The sequence below is a fragment of the Sminthopsis crassicaudata genome, chromosome 3, assembly GCF_048593235.1.
Source record: "Sminthopsis crassicaudata isolate SCR6 chromosome 3, ASM4859323v1, whole genome shotgun sequence".
In the NCBI taxonomy this organism is placed as follows: domain Eukaryota; kingdom Metazoa; phylum Chordata; class Mammalia; order Dasyuromorphia; family Dasyuridae; genus Sminthopsis; species Sminthopsis crassicaudata.
In genome coordinates, this window is record NC_133619.1 from 632,500,325 (window position 1) to 632,527,602 (window position 27,278).

Consider the following 27,278-nt stretch of genomic DNA (forward strand, 5'->3'; position numbering starts at 1 on the left):
ATAGAAATACCCCACATTCTAAACTTGTAGCAGTCAGGAGGGTAAAGTTCCCACTCTCTGTGACCTGAGTAGGATCTGGGGGAGACTGTAACATGAGATAAACTGCCTGAGAAACTTAACAAAAGGATAGGATGCATGGGATTGTGAAAGCAATCTGGTCTGTGGGTAGGGTGGAGTCACTGGAAACCGTGGGAGGAGGCTTTCCTTTCTTCCCTCCCCTTCTAGTCTATATAAGTTTCCTGCTGTTAGGAGTGTACCAGAGAAAGTTTAGAGATTAAATCCTAGGATCCCAGGTCTGGAACAGGAAGAAATCCTGGGATTTTCAAGATACCTCCAGTCATCTGGCCAGTGAATGACAAAATCAAGATCACAGCTCACTTTTCGAGTTATCCTGTACTATTTTTTCTTCCTTGCCCAAGGTACTCGGCCTGTTTATGGCTCATGCCTTGCAGGACTTTATGAAGCGGACGGGAATTGCTGTTACCCTTGCGATCCAGGTAGGTGAGAGAATGTCTTCCTCTGGAACAAATCATTCTCTTACTCTGGTACATGGCTGCCTCTTCCAAGCTCTTTTCTTTTCTTCATATGTCCATTCAAATTCTAGAACCATAGAATCTCAGAGCTTAAAGGGACCATGAGGGTAAGGAGGGAGGTGTCTTCCGAGTTTAGAGGAATGATGGAGGGTGCAATGAGAAGGCAAATGTTTTGATTTAGGTAAATATGTGTTTGTTTGTGTGTGTGTGTGTGTGTGTGTGTGTGTGTGTGTGTGTGTGTAATTATGTTAAACATTTCCACATTGGTCATGCTGTAAAAGAAAACCAACAACGAATCAAACCAGAAAAATAAAGTTTAAAAAAAAAAAGTGCTTCAGTGTTCATTCAGATTGCATCAGTTCTTTCTCTGGGAATAAATAACATTTTTTACCATAAGTCCTTCAGAATTGTAGTGGAGTATTGTATTGCTAAAAATAACTAAGTCATTCTCAGTTGATCATCTTTCTTACTGAGTACAATGTTTTTATTTTGTATCAGTTCACATAAGTGTTTCCAGATTTTTCTTGAGGATAATACAGCTCTTCATTTCTTTCTTTCTTTTTTTAAATTTCATTAAAAAAAAAAACAGAATAAGATAACAAGAAAAATAGAGAAAGAATATAAAACAAAAGAAAACATTGTCATGTGCCCAGAAGAACATAAGGGAGAATTCAAAATATATAACAAATTACTAAATTAAATATATATATATAAACATATATATATATATCATATATATGTATTGTATATATCTATATATTAGTAGAAGAAATTATATTCATGAGTGTCTCTTTTTTTTTACTTCCTTGTGAATTGTTCTTTTCTTTTCTTTTTTACTTTATTCTTTTTTACCCTTTTTATCCTCCCCACCATTCCCAAGCAGTCTATAGTTAAGAAATTATATCTTTATGTTTATACACACACACACACACACACACACACACACACACACACACATATCTCATCTCCTCCTCCCTCCCACACCATACACATCCTTGATGATTCATTGCTTCAATTCTGCTCCTTGCTCTCACTTAACCTCCTCCCCTACTCATGGATTCCTCTCTTGTCTTCTTTCCATACCCATTCTTTCTGGTCCACCCATCCTTCCTCCATTTTTTTTCATAGATTTTTGAGGGTACCATAGCCTTCATGGAATATATGTAGTGTTGCCTATTTAACTCATTCCTGATGTGAGTAGGTACAAGCACACCTCCCCCCTCTACTGCCTCTGTGTCTCTTCTTCCTCTAAACCTCATTTGTATGACATAATTACTATTTTTACCTTAACTTTGAGTTGCTCAAATGTTGATGTCAGACTTAATCATATGGTATACAGTTCAAATATTTAAAAAAAAGCTATGAACAATTGTGCATGTTGAGTTCCTTGAAACTGATCTTTAATTTTGCCTCTTTTATATTAAATTTTCTATTGAGTTCAGGCTTGGTTGATAGAAAGTCCTGAAAATTTTCAAGTTCATGGAATGTTCATTTTTTCTTGTCCAATATTATAGATAAATTTTCTGGCTATGATACTTTTGGCTGCAGTTCTAGATCTTTTGATTGTCAGTAGATATGATTTCAGGATCTGTGGTCTTTCATTGTGGCTGCTGCTAAGTCTTCTACCATTCTAATTTTGGCTCCAGAGTATCTGAATTGTTTTCTTCTTGTTTCTTATAAAATTTTCTCTTTGATCTGGAGGTTTCAAAATTGGCAATAATGTTCCTATGTGTTTTCCAAAAAGAATCTCATTGAGGTGGTGATCAGTGGATTTTTAAAAAATTTCTATTTTCCTCTCATGTTCTCCCACTCCAGGAAAATTTTCTTAGAGTACTTTTTGCATTGTGCTGTCAAAGATTTTTTTTTGGTCACAAGTTTCTGGCAGTCCAAGTAGTCTTATAATTTCTCTCCTTTATCCATTCTCCAGATCTCTCATTATTTTTATAAGATGTTTATAAGATGTCTTTTGAGGGTTTTAATTTTTTTTTATTTTAAAGTTAAATACAAAATTATAAGAAAAAATTACCATATACACAGCAGACCATATGAGAGGACTCAATATAAAAGAATAAATTTTGGGAGGAGGATTTTGGAAAGATGGCAGAGTAAGTTAGTAAATTTTTTTTATTTATAATTTTTTCACAGTATATATGCATGAGTAATTTTTTTATAATATTATCCCTTGTATTCATTTTTCCAAATTATCCCCTCCCTCCCTCTACTCCCTCCCCTTGATGACAGGAAATCCCATACATTTTACATGTGTTACAATATAACCTAGATATAATATATGTGTGTAAATACCATTTTCTTGTTGCACATTAAGTATTAGATTCCGAAGGTATAAGTAACCTGGGTAGATAGACAGTAGTGCTAACAATTTACATTCACTTCCCAGTGTTCCTTCTCTGGGTGTAGTTGTTTCTGTCCATCATTGATCAACTGGAAGTGAGTTGGATCTTCTCTTTGTTAAAGATGTCCACTTCCATCAGAATATGTCTTCATACAGTATTGATGTTGAAGTGTATAGTGATCTGATTCTGCTCATTTCACTCAGCATCAGTTGATGTAAGTCTCTCCAAGACTCTCGGTATTCCTTCTGCTGGTCATTTCTTACAGAGCAATAATATTCCATAACCTTCATATACCATAATTTACCCAACCATTTTCCAATTGATGGACATCCATTCATCTTCCAGTTTCTAGGTACTACAAAAAGAGCTGCCACAAACATTTTGGCACATACAGGTCCCTTTCCACTCTTTAGTATTTCTTTGGGATATAAGCCCAATAACAGCAATGCTGGATCAAAGGGTATGCACAGTTTGATAACTTGTTGGGCATAGTTCCAAATTGCTCTCCAGAATCGATGGATTGTTTCACAACTCCACCAGCAATGTATTAGTGTCCCAGTTTTCCCACATCCCCTCCAACATTCATCATTATTTGTTCCTGTCATCTTAGCCAATCTGACAGGTGTGTAGTGGTATCTCAGAGTTGTCTTAATTTGCATTTCTCTGATCACTAGTGATTTGGAACACTCTTTCATATGAGTGGATATAGTTTCAATTTCATCATCTGAGAATTGTCTGTTCATATCCTTTGACCATTTATCAATTGGAGAATGGTTTGATTTCTTATAAATTAGGGTCAGTTCTCTATATATTTTGGAAATGAGACTTTGTCAGAATCTTTAACTTTAAAAATATTTTCCCAATTTGTTACTTCCCTTCTAATCTTGTTTGCATTAGTATTGTTTATACAGAATTTTTTTAGTTTGATGTAATCAAAATCTTCTATTTTGTGATCAATAATGATCTCTAGTTCTCCTCTGGTCATAAATTCCTTCCTCCTCCACAGGTCTGAGAGGCAAACTATTCTCTGTTCCTCTAATCTATTTATGATCTCATTCTTTATACCTAAGTCATGGACCCATTTTGATCTTATCTTGGTATATGGTGTTAAGTGTGGATCCATATCTAATTTCTGCCATACTAATTTCCAGTTTTCCCAACAGTTTTTTCCAAATAATGAATTTTTATCTCTAATGTTGGTATCTTTGGGTTTGTCAAAGATTAGATTGCTATAGATGTACCCTTTTTTGTCCTTTGTATCTAATCTGTTTCACTGATTGACCGGTCTATTTCTTAGCCAATACCAAATGGTTTTGGTGACTGCTGCTATACAATATAGCTTTAGATCAGGTACACTTAGACCATCTTCATCTGACTTTTTTTTTCATTAGTTCTCTTGCAATTCTCGACCTTTTATTCCTCCATATGACTTTTGTTGTTATTTTTTCTAGGTCGTTAAAATAGTTTCTTGGGAGTCTGATTGGTATAGCACTAAATAAATAGATTAGTTTGGGGAGTATTGTCATCTTTATTATATTCGCTCGGCCTATCCCAGAGCACTGAATGTCTTTCCAATTATTTAAGTCTGACTTTATTTTTGTGGCAAGTGTTTCGTAATTTTTCTCATATAATTCCTGACTATTCTTTGGTAGATGAATTTCCAAATACTTTATACTCTCAACATTTATTTGGAATGGAATTTCTCTTTGTATCTCTTGCTGTTGCATTTTGTTGGTGATATATAAAAATGCTGAGGATTTATGTGGATTTATTTTGTATCCTGCAACTTTGCTAAAATTCTGAATTATTTCTAATAGCTTTTTAGCAGAGTCTTTGGGATTCTCTAAATATACCATCATGTCATCTGCAAAGAGTGATAGTTTGATTTCCTCATTTCCTACTCTAATTCCTTGAATCTCTTTCTCGGCTCCTATTGCCTAGGCTAGCGTTTCTAGTACTATATTGAATAGTAATGGTGATAGTGGGCAACCTTGTTTCACTCCTGATCTTACTAGGAAAGGTTGCAGTTTATTTCTATTTCATTTTATGCTTACTGACGGTCGTAAATATATGCTCCTGATTATTCTAAGGAATAGTCCATTTATTCCTATACTCTCAAGCGTTTTTAGTAGCAATGGATGTTGGATTTTGTCAAATGCTTTTTCTGCATCTATTGAGATGATCATATGGTTTTTATTAATTTGATTATTAATATGGTCAATTATACTAATAGTTTTCCTAATATTAAACCAGCCTTGCATTTCTGGTATAAATCCTACTTGATCATGGTGTATTATCCTGGGGATGATTTTCTGAAGTCTTTTTGCTAATATCTTATTTAAGATTTTAGCATCAATATTCATTAAGGAAATTGGTCTATAATTTTCTTTCTCAGTTTTCGATCCACCTGGTTTAGGTATCAGTACCATGTCTGTATCATAAAAGGAGTTTGGTAGGACTCCTTCATTCCCTATTTTTTATAGCATTGGGGCTAATTGTTCTTTAAATGTTTGGTAGAATTCACATGTAAATCCATCTGGTCCTGGGGATTTTTTCCTGGGGAGTTGATTAATAGCTTGTTCTATTTCTTTTTCTGAAATGGGACTATTTAAGCAATTTATCTCCTCCTCTGTTAATCTACGAAGCCTATATTTTTGGAGGAATTCATCCATTTCACTTAAGTAATCAAATTTATTGGCATAAAGTTGGGCAAAGTAACTCCTTAGTATTTCTCTAATTTCCTCTTCATTGGTGGAAAGATCACTCTTTTCATTTGGAAGACTAACAATTTGATTTTCCTCTTTCTTTTTTTCTGATCAGATTTACCAAAGATTTATCTATTTTATTGGCTTTTTCATAAAACCAACTCTTGGTTTTATTTATTAATTCAATAGTGTTTTTACTTTCAATATTATTGATTTCTCCTTTTAATTTTTGTATTTCAAGTTTAATTTTTGGTTGGGAGTTATTAATTTAGTCTTTTTCTAGCTTTTTTAAGTTGCAGTCCCAATTCGTTAATCTTCTCTTTCTCTATTTTGTTCAAATAAGCCTCTAAAGATATAAAATTTCCCCTTATTACTGCTTTAGCTGCATCCCACAGATTTTGGTATGATGTCTCATCATTGTCATTATCTTGGGTGAAATTATTAATTGTTTCTATAATTTGCTGTTTCACCCAGTCATTCTTTAAGATGAGATTATTCATTTTCCAATTACTTTTTGGTCTATTTACCCCTAACTTCTTACTGAATGTAGCTTTTATTGCATTGTGGTCTGAGAAGAAGGCATTTATTATTTCTGCCTTCCTACATTTAATTTTGAGATCTTTATGTCCTAATATATGGTCAATTTTTGTATAGGATCCATGAACTGCTGGGAAGAAAGTATATTCCTTTCTATCCCCATTCAGTTTTCTCCAAAGGTCTATCATACCTAGTTTTTCTAATGTTCTATTTACTTTTTTAATTTCTTTCTTGTTTGTTTTGTGGTTTGATTTGTCTAAATCTGAGAGTGCAAGGTTGAGATCTCCCACTATTATAGTTTTACTATTTCTTCTTGCAATTCTCTTAACTTTTCCTTTACAAAGTTATATACTATACCACTTGGTGCATATATGTTTAGTATTGATATGGCTTCATTATTTATGCTACCTTTTAGCAGGATATAGTTTCCTTCCTTATCTCTTTTAATTAGATTAAATTCTACTTTTGCTTGATCTGAGATAAGGATGGCTACCCCTGCTTTTTTGGCTTTACCTGAAGCATAATAGATTCTGCTCCAACCTTGTACTTTTACTCTGTATGTATCTCCCTGCTTTAAGTGTGTTTCCTGTAAACAACATATTGTAGGTTTCTGAATTTTGATCCAGTCTGCTATCCATCTCCATTTGATGGGAGCATTCATCCCATTCACATTTACAGTTAAGATTACTAATTCTGTATTTCCTGCCATCATATTATCCCCAGATTATGCTTTTTCCCTTGACCCCCCTGAACCCCTTCGCCGATATTTAATTTATAGACCCCACTTGTGACCTGCAGCCCTCCCTTTTTTTAGTATCCCTCCCCCCTCCTTCCAAGTCCCTTCCCTTATTCCCCTTTTCCTTTTCCCTTTTTCTCTACCCCCTTTTAATGAGGTGAAAACAAATATGAAAAACAAATATGTCAAATATTTAATCTTTGAGCCTCTTCTGATGAGAGTAAGATTCACACAATGTTTCTCCCCCTCTCTAAATTCCCTCAGATATTGTGTATTTTCTATGCCTCTTCCTGGGATGTAGTTTCCCTCTTTTTATCACTCCTTCCCCTTTTTCTGATACTACCCCCTTCCCTTTACTACACCCCCCCTTTTTAATATATAAGTATAATCAAATTATCCATGCAGACTTTCTATATATCCACAACAGAGATACAGTTCTCAAGGGTTCTGTGTACCTTTCAGTCTTGTGGATGTAGATCAAATTTTTTGTTTAAGTCTTTTTCTTAGAAACATATGGAATTCCTCTATTTCATTGAATGACCATCTTCTTCCATGGAAAAAAATGCTAAACTTAGCTGGATAGTTTATTCTTGGTTGCAATCCTTGATCCTTTTCCTTTTTGAATATCAGGTTCCAGGCCCTTCTATCTTTTAATGTGGAGGCAGCCAGATCTTGAGTGACCCTTATTGTGGCACCTTAATATTTGAATTGATTTTTTCTAGCTGCTTGCAATATTCTTTCCTTTGTGTGGTAATTCTTCAGCTTAGCCACAATATTCCGTGGAATTTTTTAGAGTCTTTTTCAGAAGGTGTTCGATGAATTCTTTCCACACCTATTTTCCCTTCTGTTTCTATTATCTCTGGACAGTTCTCTTTGATGATTTCTTGTAAAATAGAATCTAGGCTCTTTTTTTGGTCATAATTTTTGGGAAGTCCAATGATCCTCAGATTATCTCTCCTAGATCTATTTTCCAGGTCTATAGATTTTCCCAGTAAGTATTTGACGTTATTCTCCAGCTTTTTTTTTTTTTTTTTTTATATTGTTTGACTGATTCTTGGGTTCTCAATGAATCATTCATTTCTATTTGTTCTGTCCTGATTTTTAAGGAGTTATTTTCTTCATTCACAGTTTTTAGTTCTTTTTGTATATGCCCCATTGAGTTTTTAAATTAATTATTTTGCTCTATTGAATTTTTTTCCAATTCCCTAATTTTTTTTAGACAATTATTTTCCTTTCCAGTTCAGAAATCCTACTTTCCTGTGGTTTTTTAACCTTTTCTAATTCACTAATTTTGTTTCCTTGCATCTCCTGTGAATTCTTTATTTTTTCCAACTCCAATTTCAGAACATTGTTATTCTCTATCATAGCTTCTCTTTCCTTTCCCCATTTTTCTTCAAACTCTCTTAATTTTTTAATAGTCTCTTCTAGGAGAGAGTTATGTGATGGGGGGCAGGTATCGTTCCCCTTTAGGCTGTTATCTGCTGACTCTCTGCTATTAACTTCCTCAGGGTTGGAAACCCGCTCTTTCTCTGTGTAGAAGGAATCAATGGTTCTTCTTGGCTTTTTACTCATATTTAAAAAATCTTTTGGGGTCTGTCCTTGGGGTAGGAAATTATTTATTTATTTCTTTATCAGCTTCCTCCCAGACCGGATGGATGCAGCGGCTCCTGGGCCTGAGCTAAGGACAGCTTGGGGAGAGAGTTTCCCTCCCCTTCCCTGGAAATGCCTCAGAGGTGATTAGCAGGGCTGTGCTTTGAGGGCGCTGTGTGTCCTAGCGACTTCCCTGAGGTTTAAGACTGAACAGTAAAGGTGACACAAAGCCCAGCCAATGCATCCCGTGGGGCGTGGATGTCAGCAGCTGATGTGAAAAGCCCCTGCGCTCAAACTGGAAGTGTCTGCCCTGAAACCGCGGTCCCTATTTCAAAGGTTCAGCTTCCCTGGGACTTCTGCGGCTTAGTTCCACAGCCTCCAGCTGAGCAAGGCACTATGTGTTGCCTTGGGCCGTGTCCGCCCACTTTTCAACCTCTTAATTACTCCCAGGTGAAGTCCAGGACAGCCTAAGTCGGCCACACCCACAGTGCTGAGATCTGTTGAGTCACTTTTAGATTGGGGTCGTTCTAGGATCTGGCTTTATATTTTAAAGTGGCTTGATTTCTCTTCTGAACTGCTGTTTTATAAGCAGAGAAGAGCTAACAACCTGTGCCAGATTGTTCTATCTCAGTGTCTTCTCTGATCCCAGAGTTCTCCCCAGCCCGATCGGCGCAGTGTGCCAGCACCCAACCGTCTGTGCTGGCCTTTCTTCTTCCTCCCCTGGGAACTGACCTTTTCTGTTGAAACTCCAGATTCTCTTCAGCTGGTAAGTTGTGCTTCCAGTCCTTGTGGTTTCTATCAGTCCAGTGTTATTTTTGAGGCTGATTTAACTAATTGGTAATGAGAGAAGAAGGGAGCTCATAAAATCACGTGTATCTTCTCTGCCATCTTGGCTTCGCCCCCCGTAAGTTAGTAAATTTCAAGCTCTCCAGATTTCCCCCACAAATAAAACAAATTTGCACCTCAGGGAGAACACAGACTGGTGAAAAATCAAGAAGAGCTGGGACAGAGCAGGGATTTGATCAATACAGCCTAAAAATGGTACAAAGAAAGAAACAGGACTAGGGATTAACTCCAGTGAAGTCCAAAAATCTCCAGCTATCCCCATTGAAATACCAAGTGGAAACTACTAAGAGGGCTACCTAGGTGTGTGGGGGACCTCCTCAGGAACCACAGACTTTCACCTCCTGAACTGCTTGTGGAGTCTGAGTCTGGAAAGACTGGATGAAGCTCAGCTGATCAGGAACACCAGGCCCAGATGGGCAGCAGAGATTTCGACTTTGGGCAAGAAGCAACTAGCACTAAGTGAGTGGATACAGGGACTTGCTGGAAGGTGGAGCTCTTAATTTGGGTTTGCAGGTAAGAGGGTAGAGAAGCAAGGCCAGGCACCATTCACCCCACTCTAGGATTAGAGGTGCTTTCATTAATGCATCTTATTTTTTAAAAAATGAACTGCCAAAGTAAAAAGAATCCCATCATAGAAATTTACTGTGGGAACAGGGAAGACTGACATTCATCTTCAGGACACTGAAGGAAAAAAGAACTTCTGCCCCAAAGAGTAACTTAAAAATGGCTCACTACTCAGAGAGAATTTATAGAATACAAGAAATAACAAAACAAATTATAAAGAATTATTTTTTTTTTTAGTATATGTGCTGCCAAAACAAGCACCCTCTTTATTGTTTTTAGATATCAGACCCATTTTATTCTAATCAGGTCTGTGCCTTCTATCTGTCTATACTCCTTATCACAGCACAAATACTGAGAAACTTCTGAGTTACACATATCATCATGCCCTGAAGGAATGTAAGCAGTTTAACCTTATTTGGTTCTTTAAGATGACCCTTTCTTATTTACTCTTTTATGTCTTTATTCAGTCTTACATGAAAATCAATTTATTTCTTTTCAGCTCTGATCTTTCACCAGGAATAATAAAAAGGCCCCTATTTCCTTCAATATCCATTTTTTCTCTCTGAATAATTATACTCAGTTTTTTTGGGTAAATGATTCTTGGTGGTAATCCTAGAGCTTTTGTCCTCCAGAATATTTTATGTTATATAGGAGCTGCTAAATTTTATGTTATCCTAATTGTAGCTCTGGCTGCTTACAATATTTTCTCTTTGACCTTGGAGATCTGGAATGTTACTATGTATTCTGTATTATTGTTTTATTTTTTCTGGCTTCACATGTATGTTAGCTTTTTAAATATATATTTCTTTATAAATCTTGTTGGGAGAGAAAAATCAGAACAAAAGGGAAAAACTATGAGAGAGAAAAAAAGAAAAAAAGAAGTGAAGAAAACATGTGTTGATTTCATTCAGTCTCCATAGTTCTGGATACAAATGGTTGTGTGTTATGGACCAGAAATCTGAACTTGAAACAAAGGATTCTTACAAGGTGCTAAGTCAGTGGAATTGGTAGAGACAATGATTGTTTAGCATGGTGCTTAACAGTTCTCTAGTTCAGTAACATGTACTTAGTACTGAATATAGTTCCACAAGATTCACACGTATGATAAGAGAGCATATAAGCCCATACAAACTCAGCTAGAATCAGAACTGGACAACAGAGACCATGGTGGTGGTCCTCCTGGCTCCCCCACAGAAACCAAGACACATTCAGGAGGACCTCAAGAAGCTGGCAGAGGCAGAGAACACAAAGGACTGGCAGCAGGAGCTCAAGCTCTCGGAATCAAGGAGAGAGATAGATCTCTAAGAAGGCTAACCAGGCCCCAGGAAAGGAGACAAGACTTTGAAAGAGATAATAAAGGATTTGTACTTTAATCCCTGGCTACTCATGTGATGATTACTGAAATGAAACAAAGGCTGTTCCCAAAGATCTCCAGGAAACCAAAAAAGAGAACATTAAAGTTCTACTTGTTTCACTCAGCATCAGTTCATGTAAATCTTTTCAGGCCTTTCTAAAATCAGCTTGTTCATCATTTTTTATAGAACAGTAATATTCCATTATCTTCATGTACTACAATTTATTCAGCCATTCCCCAACTGCTAGGCATCTCCTCATTTTCTAATTCCTTGCTACCATAAAAAGAACTGCTACATACATTTTGGAATATATGGAATTTTTCCCCCTCCTTTATGATTTATTTCCTTAAGATACAGACCCAGTAATGGCACTGCTGGGTCAAAGGATATGCACAGTTTCATAGCCTTTGGACATTGTTCCTAATGGGTCATTTCTACCATAATATTCTGGGAATTATCATATTGGGATCTGTTTCAGGAAGTGTTTGGTGGTTTCTGTCCATTTTTATTTTATCCCCAGTTCTAGAATATCAGGAATGTTTCCCCTGATAATTTCTTGAAAGATGATATTTACTCATTTTTTTTCTCTCAGCAGCCATAAAATGTAGGCCCTATTGTCCTCTCCATTATTTAATTATGAGTGAGACAGAAATTATGTAACTTCCCTGTGGTTACACAACAAATATCTGGGTCTGGATTTGAACTCAGGTCTTCATGAATCCTACCCTGGTGTTGTATCTACTGCAACCACCCAGCTGTGTTATTTCATCTGACTTTACTTCTCATACTTTCCTATTCCAACCAAATTGGCCACCTGGCTGCCTTGGACATTGATTTCAAATCTCTTCATCTTTTGCATTATCAGAGGTCCTTTTTGTTTGCAATACTCTCCATAACTCTTACATTATTCCTAAATCCCTTCAATGTATAACCCTGACAACACCTTCTCCATAACGTCTTATTCTGATTCTCTCTCTCCTTCAAAAAATTATTTATATTTAACATTATTTATTAAATTCTGAGTTCCAAATTCTTTTTCCCTCTCAGCCCTGCCCCCATCTCATGAGATGGTAGACAATATGTACTTATTTACATATTTCCCATAGTAGTCATGTTGAAGAAAAGAAGAAAGTGAATTTTTTTATTTTGCACTTAGAATTCATCTGGTTTCCTCCCTTTTTCTGGGCATATGTCTCTCTCCTTCCTCCTCTTTCTCCCTTTCTCTCTCTGTTTCTCTCTTTGTGTGTGTGTGTGTGTGTGTGTGTGTGTGTGTGTGTGTGTGTGTGTCTGTCTGTCTGTCTGTCTGTCTGTCTTTCTCTGTCTCTGTCTCTCTCTCTGACTTTGAGATCCCTTCAAGTTTTAACAGTCTGGGTTTAAATTGTGGGATGGATATGCACCCCTCCTAATTTTCATAATAAACCATCCTAAGTTTCATGAGTAGCTTTGAGAACTTCCTGAACCTGGTCTAGGGTGCTCTTATGGTATTATCAAAGGGAAATGAGACTGGAGAACAGTGGCTTCTTTAAGGATGTATCCTGTGCCTTGTTTTTAATGCTTATTCTTTGTTATCTCTAGGTTACAGGCGTGATGGGCCATGCAACCTAACAAAAGGCACCAGATGTGTTCCTTGTGATCTTGGGACCTACACCACACACAAGCATGTCCTGAAGAAGTGTCTCCTATGTAAAATCTGTGACTCTGGTAAGAAATTCTTCAGGGGCCTTAGGGCCAACTAAGACCCTGGATCTAACCAAGAGTTTGTCCAACAGTGAATACTGTAGCTTCCTCGGGAAAGGGAGAGCTCGGTTCAGAGGAAGTCAAAAATCTTAGATTTACTAGACAAGATGGAATAGGATGGATATCTATAGCCCAGTGAGCAGGAACTAGACCAGAAAAAGAGGCAGTGAGAGTGCTTTGCTAGCAATTGAGAGATCTGGGTTCCATCCCATGCTTTTCCTTCTGTGACTTTGGACAGGTCATATCCATTCTTTGGTCAACACTTTGCCCGTCTCTACCATGAGGGTTTGGGGCTACTTCCTAAGGTCCTAGAGCATGGTATTTCTTTTCTTTTTTTATAAAGGTTTTTATTTTCAAAACACATACGCTGATAATTTTTCAACATTGGCTTTTGCATAGTCTTGTGTTCCAACTTTTCTCCTCCTTCCCCCCACCCCTTCCCCTAGATGACAAACAATTCAATAGATGATATACATATTAAAATATATGTTAAATTTAATATATGTAAACATAGGATGCAATTATCTTGCTACATAAGAACAATCAGATCAAAAAGGAAAGAAAATGAAAAAGAAAATAAAATGTAAGGAACAACAACGGAAAGAGTGAGAATGCTATGTTGAGAACCACCTTCAGTTCCCACGGTCCTCTCTTTGGGGGCAGATGGTTCTCTTCATCAGAAGAACATTAGAACTGGCATCAGTCATCTCATTGTTGGAAAGACTCACATTCATCAAAACTGATCATCATATAATATTGATTTCGCCCTGTATAATAATCTCCTGGTTCTTAGAGCATGGCATTTCACACTTAGGAAACAGAAAGTAGTTTATTCACACTCTCTCACACAATCCTAGAACATCCAAATTGGAAGGAACCTCAGAACAGGATGTTTAAAATGTCTAGGATCCGGAAGAGGCTTACCAGCAGAACTGGTCCTCAGGAACTTGTGAAAGAGGCTGAGCTAGACCCTAGAGCCCACCCAGCTCCTTAAATATGCATGTCTACAATTTCTGACCCCTAGTCATAAGTGTAGGAGGGTTATCTCAAGACCTGTGTTTCTTCCTGAGGGCCCCAAACCTCTCCCAGTAACTCCCAGCTGCATCTTCTCTAGCAATGTTCTAGCATTTCAAATTATAACTCCATCTTTCTACTCTCTTCTGATCATTCCCTTGTTGTCTTCCAGGGAGACATTATGTTAAGGAATTAATTCATGTTAGACTGTGAATCACTGCTAATATTGCCCTGTCTCAGGGTTTTGAATAAATTTTTAAAAATGGATTTTTGTTGTAGTAATAGGAGGATGCTTTTCAAAAACAAAGAATATCTCCTCCCCTTGGTCCTACTCCATTTTATGCCTGAATCCTAGGAGGATCGGTGCTGGATGGAGAAGGGCAAATGTATCCTTGTGTGTGTGTGGGTGTGGGTGTGGATGGGTGTGTGGGTGGGTGGGGTTGGAGAGAAAGAGGGCAGGAGAATGCTAAGTGGTGGAGCTGGTCTTTCTGCTCTCTCACCCACGTTAGCTCTGAGTATTCTGAAATTTGGGTTTCTCTATTTGAACAGACTGTTCTGCATAACTGGGAAATCATCTTGAATATGCTAAAACTCTTGACAATATAAAGTACTGGGGACTCTGCTGGTTCTTTTTGCTCCCCCATTTCTCCTTTTTTGCTTCTCTTGTGATTCAAGATTGTTCACCTACTTCCCTCAGAGTATCTCCTCTCCTTAGTTCATTTGGAAGGGATTAAAAGATAACAGACCCAGAGCTGAAAAAGGTCAGAAAGGTCATCTCATCCAGGATCCTCATTTTACTGAAGAAACTGATCCCAGGGAAGTTGAGACCTGACCAAAGTCACAAAGCAGTAAAGAGCAGAGCCAGGATTTGACCTCAGGTCCCTTGATGGCAAATTAACTCCTTGCTCAGAGTTTTTCATCTTTCCCTCCTCCCATTTTGGAGTTTGAAAAGGTTTTCACCCCTAATATTGCCACCAGGTGATGCATAGGGAAGAGTGCTAGATTAGAAGTTGGAGATGCTGGGTTCAGAACTAAGCTTTTCCATTTGTTATCTGAATGATGTTGGACAAACCAGCCAATAATCATTCAATGAACACATACTATATGTCAAACCTTGTACTAAGTGCTGGGGATACGAGTCCCAAATTTTTTTAGCCCTGGTGACCCTGTAGCTAACCACAGCAGTTCCTTCCTTCTTCAGTTCTCTCATGGACTTACAAGGACCTACAAGGTGGATTTCACCTTTTGTGGTATTTCCTGAATATATCCCTTTCTCTCCTCTGACACAGCAGACCCTCTTCACGTCACACCTAGAGTGTTGCAATAAGTGCTGTGAGGGTGTCTTCCTGTCTCCAGTCTCTCCCCACTCCAATCCATCCTCCATTCAGCTGCTAAAGTTATTTTTTCTAAAGCTCTGGTCCAAATATGGCACCATCTAACTCAATAAACTTCAATGGCTCCCTCTCACCTCTAGGAGGGAAACCAAAAATTTTAAAGCCATTCATTACCTAGTCCTTTACTGCCCTTACAATCCTATTGCACCTTATACCCTCCCCTGTTTCACACACACTCCGTGATCCAGGGACTATGGACTCTCTGGTCTTCCCAGATGGGAATTTTCCCTCATGGTTCTATGCTCACCTCTACCTTCTGTGTTCCTTATCTTCATTAAAATCCTAGTGAAAAGCCCATCTTTGCAAGAAATCAGTCTCCTTCCTTTTTAAATCCAGGGCTCCTTGAAAGCAGGGATTATCTTTTACCTTTCTTTTTAATGTGTGCTTGGAACATAGTAGGTCCTGAATAAATGGTAATTGACTGACTGATCTAATGTCTCCTCCTTTTGTTCTTTCTCTCAGAGCTGGGTTTGATGATAAGAAGGGAATGTTCATCTACCTCCAACACAGTGTGCGGCTGTTCTCTCCTTGGTTATTTTTGCACTGATATGAAAGACGATGACTGTGAGCTGTGTGTGCCTCATCGAGTTTGCAGCCCTGGCCAATATGTGAAGGCTAGAGGTGAGTCTGTTCTGTCACCATCCACTTTCAAGCCTAGTTAAGTGCAGAGGAACTCAGTCTTTTAGAGGCTTCTAAGTGTTAGGATCCTTACAAGGTGCTAAGTCGGTTGTCTAATGTTATCCTAGAGCTTAGCAGTTTTCTGGTTCACTAATGTGCTTAGTACTTGTTAGAGTTCTGCACGAGTTCACACCTTTCACACGTTTAAGAGTTCACACCTCTAAAAGAGCATATAAAAGGACAAGCCCACTAGGAAGCTCCTGGAGATTCAGAGTCAGAGAGAACTAGGATTGACAAGACAGAAACCCACAAGCCCACTCTCTGGGAGGAGGAGTCAAGATTCATTCCATCTTCCACCTTTGCGCCGGCTAGAGACATTTGGAGGACAAGAGGCTGAAGTTGGCTGGAGAGATTCAGAGGGAGCTCTTGGAATCAAGGAGAGAGACAGGCTCTAAGAAAGCTAATGGGCCCAGGAAAAGAGACAAGACTTTGAAGGAGATGATAAAGGATCTGGACATTAACTCCTGGCTGTATTTCGGGTGATTGCAGTGAACTGAAACGAAGGCTGCTCCCAGAGAACATTACACTTTAGGGAAGAACATTACAATGTCTCATGCCTCCTTCTCTTTCAGGCACAGAGAGAAACAACACCATCTGTGAAGAATGCCAGGCAGGGACATTTTCCATGAATGGGATCCTGGACCGATGTTTGCCATGGACCAAGTAGGTTGTGCATGTTCTCTGGGACTTGGTAGTCTTACTCATTTATAATAACCTGTACACAAATTGTGAACTTAATGAACTCCAAAATTTGAAGTAAAAGTTTCCATAAACAGAATAGAACAGAAAATAAAAATCAAAAATGTCCACAGGGTTGTGCAGGTAAGTAACAACTGGCTCTCTGGGAAATAAATATACACTGGACATACTTTAAGTTTATTCTGCATTATCAGCATTTTCTTGTCTAGTCATGCAACAAAATAAGAAATCAAGTCCTAATTTGTAGGATTTGCCCATTTCTGAGGCCTGTGTGCTCACCCTGAAAATTAACAATTACTTTGGGGTTCATGTTGCAATGTATGGGACACTGTGAACCTCTCTTCTGTACAGCTTGCATGTACTTGCAGGCTTAAAAGAAATTCCACAGGTAGTCTTCAATGCTGCTCTGCTTGTCTGTACTTCCTTCTTTCTTCCCTCTCTTGGACAGTCTCCATCGTTAGTTTTTCCCCCTTAAACTGAACTATAAACTGCTTCTCCTACATTCTCTCCATCAATCCAGGTTCTCCCCTCTGGGGCCGAGATGAGGGAGTTTGCTTCTCCCCCACTTCCCATTTCTTTCAGTACTTGACATACCCTTTTGGCCCCTCCAAGATGTCCTTCAGCAGCTCCTCCCATGCATGGTTTGTTGCCCTGGCTGCCTCAGTACCATGGAGAGGGCTTTGGGTTCCAATAGCATGGATGCTCCCACTTGTTTTGGGCCAGTGAGATGTTATTTTAAAAGTACTGGCCCATGGGAGATGCTACATAAACACCAGCTGTTGTTATCAGTAGTTTGAACTTTCTATGGAGGTTTTTTCTTATCTATAAATGAGGGACCCCAGCAAAGGAGCTCCTGATGTCACTTCCAGCTCAGAATCTATGAGCCTGCAGCACCCTATTGTGGAAGCCCTCCAGCTATCCAAGGAACTTGAATTCAAGTAACTATACTGTTCATGTCTCATAACCATGTCCATGTCCATGTGGCAGTGTCACAGCATTTCCTTTATTCTAAAGCACAATGTAGTCTAAAGCTGGACTGCCATGGCTGATTTTCCATTTGCATTGCCAACTCACCAGGGGTGCTCAGAGTGCTCCTGCTCTGACACCTTTTCAGACGGATTGTTATCTAGTCCCATTTAGTCCTTCCCAGGATAGTGGTCTGGTAAAGTGGAAAGGGCCCTGACTTTGGAGCCCAAAGAGCTGGATTCAGATTCTGCCTCTGACATTTGTTTCCTGTGTGACCAGGGATAAATCCCTCTGATTCTTTGGACATCAGTTTCCTCATCTTTATAATTAGAGGGTTGAAGTCAGTGGCTTCTAGTTCCTTTCACTAATAACAATAATAATGATGATGATGATGAATGGGTAACTTGGTGGCACAGTGGACAGAATGTCATGTATGGAGTGCTCAGTTTAAATCAGGCCTCTGACACTTGCTAGCTGTGTGATCCTGGCAAATTTCTTCATCCTGCTTGCCTCAGTTTACTCATCTATAAAACTAGTTGTTGAAGGAAATGGCAGAAAAACTCCAGGTTTTCTGCCAAGAAATCTCTAATCAGTCTCAAAAAATTAGACAGGATGGAAATGACTGAACAACAATCATTATTATTATTTATTAATAATTAAATAAAATGTAATTATTGCTGAAAGCAACATGGGGAGAAAGGTAGCAGATTAGAATAATAATTCTACTCCCTTAAATGTTATGAGTTTAGGGGATATGATTGGTTCAAACTAAGTTCTGAACACTTTGTCATTTTTCAAGGAGAAGGAAAACCTTAATAGTAATGATAGTGTAATAGTTTTAGAGACCCCAAATGGAGAGAGCTAGATTGAAAGAAGTGGAGGAAGAGAAGAGAGACAGAGACAGAGAGAGACAGATAGAGACAGAGACAGAAACCTCTCCCTATGGCTAAGGTACACTTACAATATGGACCACTATGTGAGTCAAAGGGAGGAAGATGAGAAATTTCCTGCCATTTTCCAAGGACAATTTTAATATCTGTCAGAGTAGAAGCAGGAAGTCAGGACCTGAGACCACTTTGTTCTTCTCAGAGAAATGGGGTTCCACACTAGAATTATAGCTATCTTTTCTTTTACATATTTTTAGTCTGAAAGATGTGACCAGGTTCAATCTAATTTATGATTACTTTGTCTGTTTATTTTGGATGAGGAAGGGGAACCCCAGGTTTTCTATTCAAACCTATCACAACTATCCCTTTTGTCACAATAAACCTACATTATAAAAAGCAAAGAAACTCACTTATCTAAAGTGTGGCAAAAGAGAGATCAGAAAAGAAATACACTGGAGGATACATACCAGATAATACAAAGGGAAGAGGTTTCCCACCAGCACTGAGATAACTCAACCAAGAGAAAGTTCTAGATCTCCTGAAAGAGAAAGTGTAGCAAGCTGGGGAGGAGATACCATGGAAGCTTCTGGTTCCTTCCATGTCTTTCCAGACATGAATTCTAGAATTTGAAGTGAGATTGGCCCCTTCCATCCTCCCTCTAGAAGCCAGAAGCAAAGTGATACTTGAAGAGTCCCTTCAAAAACCTTGAAGGCTGAAAAGTTCTGAAAAGGCTGGAATTTTCCCCCAACTTTGCCCAGCTGATGCCCACAGGGAACAACATCCATATTGACCAATAAGGACAGTGTTTCATACCAATGGTTACTGGCACAGGAGCTACAATAACAATAAGAACTAGCCATTATATAGCACTTTCTAGGTATTGTCTCATCTGATGCTCCACTAGGAAGTGAGTGCTATTAAACTCATTCAACAGATGAGAAAACTGAGGCAATCAGGGGCTAAATGCTCAAAGTTCTACATTTGGGAATGTCTGAACTAAGATTTGAACTCCCATTTGAGCTTCTAGATCCAGTGTTCTTTTCATTGATGTCCCCAGATCTAGAAATCACAGGTTCTATGATTTTGAATATATTTTTTAGCCCAACTGGAAAGCATTGTTTCTACAATCCTAGTGATTTCAATCTTTCTTTAGGTTAGACAGTGGGACACACAGGAATTGCTGTGAGGTCAGGAGGTCCAGAGTTTGGTATCTTAAACATTATAAACTTTGTCCCAGAAACACATCACACTCTCAGTGCTCTAGCCAACAAGGTCTCAATTCCTGACAATTCCTGCATCAGAGGAAAGTATTTGTATAGCAGGGAATCCCCTATACTGGTAAAATTGCAGTTCTTCCCCCAAAACAAATTTTGAAAAAGCAACATGGTCTCATGGTTCTAATTTGTCTAAATCTTTTTGGATCCTGATTCTGGACACACTATCTTTCTAGTCATTCCAGCATGGATGCCCTCCCTCTAAGGTTTTTTGTGTATATAACACATTTGGGAAGGGGGCCCACATCTGTCCTCATCTACTTCTCTCCCTCTGTTTGGGATACTCTGCCTCTCTGGAAGCTGCCTGTGAGTGGGGGAGGAGCTGGATCATTCAGTCATAGTGGGATGATGGGAATGAATTCATGTTCAGTGACACATGTCCTTATCTGTCTTCCTAGTTGTACTGCCCAGGGTCTGTATGAAGCAAGGCCAGGCACTGCCATCACTGATGCATGGTGCTCACAGGACAGTCACCATCAAAACACAAACTTTTTCATCAGTCCTGGCATCGGCATCGGCATCGGCATCGGCATCGGCATCTACTTCTTCTTATTGTTCATCATAATTATCCTCTATTTGAAGTGTAGAAGAAATAATACCCAGGACAGAGGTGAGCAGAAACACAAAGAGGGTGGAGCAGTGGGGACTTTGCCCCAGGGCAGTGAATTTAGAGGCTCTGACCAGAATAAGAATCCTTTAACATTGTAGCAACTATGGATTTCACACCTAAAATATACATTCATTCAGTGAATCTAGGGAAATGGCAGAATGAGACAGAGGAGATCTTCCCCTGTTCCCATCTTTCCATCTTGTCCCTGACACTTCCCCACTTAACTGAAGGTGGATTTAATTTAGGTTCAGTTTGGGGTTCTTACACCCAGACACAGAAGTTCCCAGTTATATTTCTACTAATAATCACTTACCTTTCAAATTCACAGAAAGCCAATCTAAATGAGATTTCTTATCATCACAAGTTTGTGAAGTAAACTAGAAAAGCATTCCTTTCCCCAAAGGGAAGTAATGATATCAGAAGAAGTAGATAGATAAGTAGATAAATAGATGGATGGAGTATAGAAGATAGATATAAGAGGGAGAGAGAGATGGGAGAGAGAGGGATGAAGAGATTCTGTATAGAAAGATGGATGAATGAATGGATTGAAAGAATGATAGATGCTGGAGAGATGGCTACATAGATGGAATAATTTGACCCAGAAATCCCACAATTAGGTCAAGCTAATAGCAGTAATTAAAATTCCTGGACAGTCAGGCAAACAGCACTCATGCCCCTGGAAACAATTTGGCTGACCAAGCAACTAAAATCTCAGTTTTATGTCCTTTAAAGTTCCAGAGAGGAACCTTGCATAGTATAATGAGGAAGTAAAGAAGCTTTGATTTCTAAGACACCTGGATGTGATCTCTGCAGCTGGTAGGGACACCCCTTGAGCAGAAGCTCTGCTCGCATAGAGGACACATCATCAAGAGGAGACATCTCTATTATTGGCTTGCTTGTTACCTCATAGACTCGATATAAGTAGTGGGGACCAGGAAGTAAGGGGAGTTCAGTGGGAATTCAGACAGAGTGCAGGAGGAGTGCAAAATGTGATCATATACAATAAAGACCTGAGCTCCAAGCCACTGTGTTTGGGCGCTCTGTTGGACATGAGAACCACTGCTCAAAGAAGCAATGGCCAGAGATCTCTGAAGACCTAGGATTAAGTAAACAGTAAAGAACTACAACTGGAAGAGGCAGTGACCAGGGATTTCTGAAGGCCTAGCATTAGGTAAGACTGACAATCAGTAACCTCTGAGGGGAGCTTACAATCCCCCTACTTTCTAAGGAGCAGCTTTTTTAACCTAAGTCCCTGTGAAACTTTCACTTTGCCCCTTAGGCAGCTATGTCACAGTGTGCTGTTCAGGCTTGGGAGAGAATAGGTAAGGAGGGGCTGGTACAGCAACATCTTCAATAAAACAGGGCCCCAGAGAATTTATTCAAGATTATGTGTCCCGATTAAAAACAGCAGTTGACAGAGTCATGGGGGGAAATGGTGCTTCTGACCTTCTTTTCAGGCAACTGTTAAAAGAGGGAATGAATAAGGTGTACATACGTGTAGTGGCTGGACTTTCTAAAGAAACTCCTATTGCTGAAATTATAGCGAGATGTAATGAAGCAGATTATGAGGCTGTTAATGCAGAGGCAATGGTCTCAGCTATAGTTCAGGGAATCACACAGAGGGAGGACAGGAAGACAGAAGGAAAGAAATGTTAAACTGTGGCAGAAAAGGATAATTCCAAGCCCAATGCCACAAACAGCCAATAGGAGGCAGAGAATCCTTTTGTTTTGCTTGTGGCAAGATAGGCCCCGTGGCAGAATTTTGTTGGTCTAGGAAGAAAAATCATACTATGGTTCAGGGAAACTGACGAGGGGGTCCCATGAGAACCCCAAACAACCTATCCAGAGAGGAGCTACAGGGTTTGAAGAGAATTACCAGGCCTTGATGAAAAATATGGACAGTATTTGGTGAATGCAGTTGAGGGTTTTAACATCAACCCATGGACCACTGCACGTATTGAGGCACACCCCAAAGCTGGAGATAGATTAGTAATCGGACTCTTGGACTACGCACCTGTGATTGTACATACTATGATATTAAAACATATGGAATCATTTATCTTGGTTACCAATCCTCACCCATATCCTGTGAACTTAAAGGAGATTATTTAATTGCTGCTAAAGCACTCCCATTACATTCTTTTGGTGAGGTGAATTTTACTCAAATGATTGGGCAAGAAAAACCCATGTGTACAATTTCTATAGAAAACAGGCCATTCCTAGGAATGATTGGTACAGGGGCTGATACATCCGTTATAACAAAAATTGATTGGCCTCCTGAATGGCTGCTTCAAACTCAAACAGTAACAGTTAATGGAGTAGGTGGAATGCAACACGCTTCCCTGTCTAGTAGAATACTTCACTGGGAATTTGAAAATCACAAAGACGTTTTTAGGCCTATTGTCATTGCAGGGCTCAGAATCTCCCTGTGGGGAAGAGATTTACTGAAAGCCCCTCAGACAATATTACACATTGAGGAAGACTAACAGGGGCCACTGAGAAGGTCCTGGCAGTGCCACCCTTAAAATGGAACCATGACCATCCTATATGGGTGGATCAGTGCTCCCTCTCAAATGAACGATTCACTGCCCTAAGATCCATCATTATGCAACAAGAGAAATTGGGTCATATTGAGTCTTCTTGTAGTGCTTATAACTCACCTGTTTTTGTAATTAGAAAAAAGAACAAAGCACGGCGCATGTTAATTGATTTGAGAGCTGTGAATGCTGCCATGCAACCCATGGGAGCTTTACAACCAGGCCTCCCATCTCCTAATATGGTTCCTAGGGAATATCATATAGTGGTTATTGATATAAAGGGTTGCTTTTATTCTATTTCTTTGCATCCTACAGACAGGGAGAAGTTTGCCTTCTCTGTTCCAGCTATTAATTTACAAACTCCTGTCACTAGATGGCAGTGGAAAGTATTACCACAAGGGATGGCTAACAGTCCCACCCTCTGCCAATGGTATAAAGTTCTTATTCCAGTTGGAAGTTTATATCCAAATGTTTATATGCTTCATTATATGGATGAGATACTGGTGGCCACTGAGGAAGAGTCACAGTTGCAAAGCATTGTGCAACACATTACTCCAATATTGGCTCAGCTGAACCTTGCAGTGGCAGCACATAAAATACAGACTCAGCCTCCATTTCTCTATCTTGGGCACATCCTTCAAGACCTTCCTGTGTCCACAATGTCTCCAAAGGTGCATGAGAGTAACTATAAAACTCTTTGGACTTTCAACATTTGGAGGGAACTTTACAGTGGTTGAGGTCCACTCATCCGGTTCCCCCTTCTGTCATGCACCCTTTTTATGATATTTTGAAAGGCCCTTCTGCTCTGACATCATCACAATCATGGTCTACAGGGCCTCATGCAGTGTTACAATCAATTTCCTTGCTGTGCACTTGTCCTGCCTCTAAGATTGATCGTTCACAGCCCTTGATGCTGGCAGCATTTGTTGATAAGCCCTGTTTTGCTGCACTGCACCAAGGTGAGCGCCCCCATAGAGTGGCTGTACCCTACCAGACCTTAATGTATTCTGACCAATAGGATTGAAGGACTTGGTTCCTTCTTGTGACAATGTTGCCACGAGCCATACTTATCTCGGGTCTGCCCCTCCATTGGCTCTTGGTAGACCAGAACAGCAAGTACTTGCTATTGCCCAGCATAACTTAATGTGGGCAGTTCTGTTACAGCTTTGGCCTTAGCAACTCTGCATACTTCTCAGTCATTTAGACAGTTATACAAAAGATTAAAAGTAAGTACTTCCATTGGATTTCTTTCCTCAGAGCCGGTGCAAGGCAATAATATTTTTACTGATGCTACCAAAGATCACAGGGCCCCTATATATAGGGAAGACACTTAAGAGACATATGTCCTTTATACCCCCTATGATTCTACACAGAAAAATGAGTTATATGCTGTCATAGATGCCATGCAATGGTATAAAGAAGCTATTAATATCATCACAATTTTTATGCCTGTCAAGCCATCCAACAGCTACCACATGCATATATAAATGGCAGTCACTCTACCATCACTGGTTTTTTCATCAGGCTCAAGAAGCTTTAAACAGCTGAGCCGCACCCCTTTTTATCCTGCATGTTAGGTCTCACACTGATGGCACTGGTCCCATATTTGAGGGCAATAAGGCAGCTGATGCCCTCCTTTATCCTTTGTGTGGCTGTACTATGATTCCCCTGCCCATAAGGCACATGCTTCATTTCATTTATCTGCCCGCTCATTGCAGAGACTGTATGGCATCTCTAAAGCAGATGCTGCTGCTATTGTTTACTGTTGTACTGCTTGTGCTCCTTTTCATCCTGTTCCTCGAAATACTGCAACAAATCGTCATAGTGAGTCACCCAATGCCCTACGGCAAATGGATATGACGCATGTTAAAAGGCAGTACATCCATGTAACCGTGGACACACACTCTCAATTTCTCATGGCTTCACTCCAATCAGGAGAAGCAGTTAAGCATGTAATCAGCCATCTTTATTATTGCTTCTCCATTGCAGGAGTTCCACAAACACTTAAGACAGATAATGTACCAGCTTATACATCTTCTGTTTTTGGGTCTTTTTGCACTGAATTCAGCATTGCCCATTCTACTGGCATCCCACAAAACCCTACAGGCCAAGCCATTGTTGAATGGGCTAATCGTACTCTCAAGATGCTCTAAGTAAGAAAAAGGAGTATTGGGGTTTATAGGACCCTCTACCAGACTCGCACAGGCCCTGCTTAGATGTGGTGATAGATACATACATTTACAGTTTTCACATTCCTTGGGAGCTTCTGGCACAGGCAGAAAGCACAGACTGGCCATCAGGCCTACGAGAACCCTCTCTCCAAAGTAATGTGGAGGGGCTTAGATGGCATTTGGAAAGGTCCAGGTTGGTTAAAGGTCTGTGGTCCTAGGTAAGCTTTTATTATTCCAGATGCAGACCTGTAGCGAGCTGTCGTCTCTAGAAGCTGCCGGATCACTCTCTGGGAAGAGATCTGTTGTGTCTTCTACTCAAATCTCTCCGACAGATTCTTCTTCCTGTAACGAACCGTTGTCTCCAGGCAGTTGCTGTTAACTCTTGTCCAGAGAAGTGACTTCCCTTCCTGCAGAGAGCCCCGTCAAGCCTGATGCAATTCAGAGTCTTCCTCTATCTCTGGATGTCCTCTCTTTTATCCTTCCAGAGAATGGGCGTGGGATAATGCAAGGGCTTCTGGGAAGAACCACTTCAGCCAATGAGCTTGCTCCTTCTTTCAAGTCATCCTGAGTTCTCACCTTGTAATTGTCCAGACAACCTGAGTTCTCACCTTGTCACTGTCCAGACAACCTGAGTTCTCACCTAGTAATCCTAACACAGACCCAGCAGCAGAGAAGTGGATCACAACTAGAAACATCTGTGACCTGGGGATCCAAGAAGAGAAGCACCAGACAACAGCCCAGAGGGACCAGCCAGATGTCAGCAGCCCTCCAAACGCTGTGGCAGCCATGTCCCTCCTGACTGTGACACCAGAGAAAGCAGACACAGCTCCAGTGTAGAAGTGAAATGGACTGTCCTGGGTGATATGCAATATAAACAGACTGTTAAATGGACAATGGGCTTGTGTGCTTCTCCCAAGACTACTCACCATATGGTGGCCTGGGGAGAGACTTTGCCCTGTTTTCTATTTAAGAACTATGCCTCCAAATTAGTGGGTAAAAAATCAACATGACCCCATGCCAAAGTTACTGAGGTAATGTTACAGGACATGACTTTGCTTGTGTGCACCTGTGTTCTGTACTTTTATCTGTGTTTCCTTTCAAAAGATGTATATAAGTATAATTAGAATTGTGACAAATGTAACTAGAACTGTGACAATTATAACTAGAATTGTGAGAATTGTGCTACAATTGTGACACCCTACCTCATTGATATTATACCTCATTGACACCCTGATGTATACAAATGTAACTACAGAATTGTGACATCCTACTATGGTGACATCCTATGTCACTGACATCCTGACTCTTTGGTATCTTATCTTTTTGGCATGATGCTATTGAGTGGATTAAACATCATATTATCCATGTTTGGTTATGATAACAGTTGAGCATAGTTCTCACTGTCATGCCTTTGTTTATTGGTCTGCTGCATCCTATTTCCTTGAGCATGATACTCAGTGATCTCATTGATCAAGCAAACTATAGCTGATGTAAGTACCTTGGGATGACATGAGTGAAAGAGAGGGGAATTGTAAGGGTCCTTTATAGAGGCTAGGTAAGCACAGTTAGGATGTAACACAGGCCTATGGCCTGGAGATCCCTGGACATGATTGGCTATGAGTACATAGGGACCACCTTTGTGGGTGGGATCTCCAACCACCATGGGAACCCTTAACATTCTGAAATCACATCAGGAATGGGAAGTGTCTGATTGGCTGTGCCTGTGACCTCACAGACCCGATATAAGCTCAATGGGGGAGGAATTCTTTTTCACCTGGAGCTTGGCCAAGGAGAGAGAGACTAAGAGAGTGCAGGAGGTTTTAGAGTAAGATGTAAACCACAGGAATAAACTCCTTAAGCTTGCCTGACAAAACTCTCGGGTGCTCTGTTGTGCTCAAACTGTGTCCATATGAGATAGGAGCCAGAGGATTTCTGAAGGCCTCAGGAAGAGGGAAGATTGATATTAATATTTACCAGAGATTTCTCTGACACCCTGGGAATTAGGAGAGTCTGGCAATAGCAAATGCAATTACAGCATGTTGCACTGGGCAATCTATATTTTTGAAGGTATTCCTCCATTTCACTTAGGTT

General features: G+C 39.7%; 1 protein-coding gene across 1 annotated transcript; it reads left to right on the plus strand.

Annotated features, from left to right (window-relative positions):
- Positions 1-251: 251 nt before the first annotated feature.
- LOC141564240 (tumor necrosis factor receptor superfamily member 14-like) lies at positions 252-26,565 on the plus strand. Its single transcript, XM_074306501.1, has 6 exons — positions 252-497; positions 12,796-12,921; positions 15,828-15,986; positions 16,616-16,706; positions 20,268-20,479; positions 25,426-26,565. The coding sequence occupies exons 1-6, from the start codon at positions 353-355 to the stop codon at positions 25,437-25,439; spliced, it is 747 nt and encodes a 248-aa protein (XP_074162602.1). The 5' UTR covers positions 252-352; the 3' UTR covers positions 25,440-26,565.
- The last annotated feature ends 713 nt before the right edge of the window (positions 26,566-27,278 follow it).

Coding starts and splice junctions, on each gene's coding strand:
- LOC141564240 (XM_074306501.1), top strand. CDS start 353: ATGACAAAATCAAGATCACAGCTCACTTTTCGAGTTATCCTGTACTAT. Junction 15,987..16,615: donor CCAATATGTGAAGGCTAGAG/GTGAGTCTGTTC, acceptor CTTCTCTTTCAG/GCACAGAGAGAAACAACACC. Junction 16,707..20,267: donor CGATGTTTGCCATGGACCAA/GTAGGTTGTGCA, acceptor CTGTCTTCCTAG/TTGTACTGCCCAGGGTCTGT.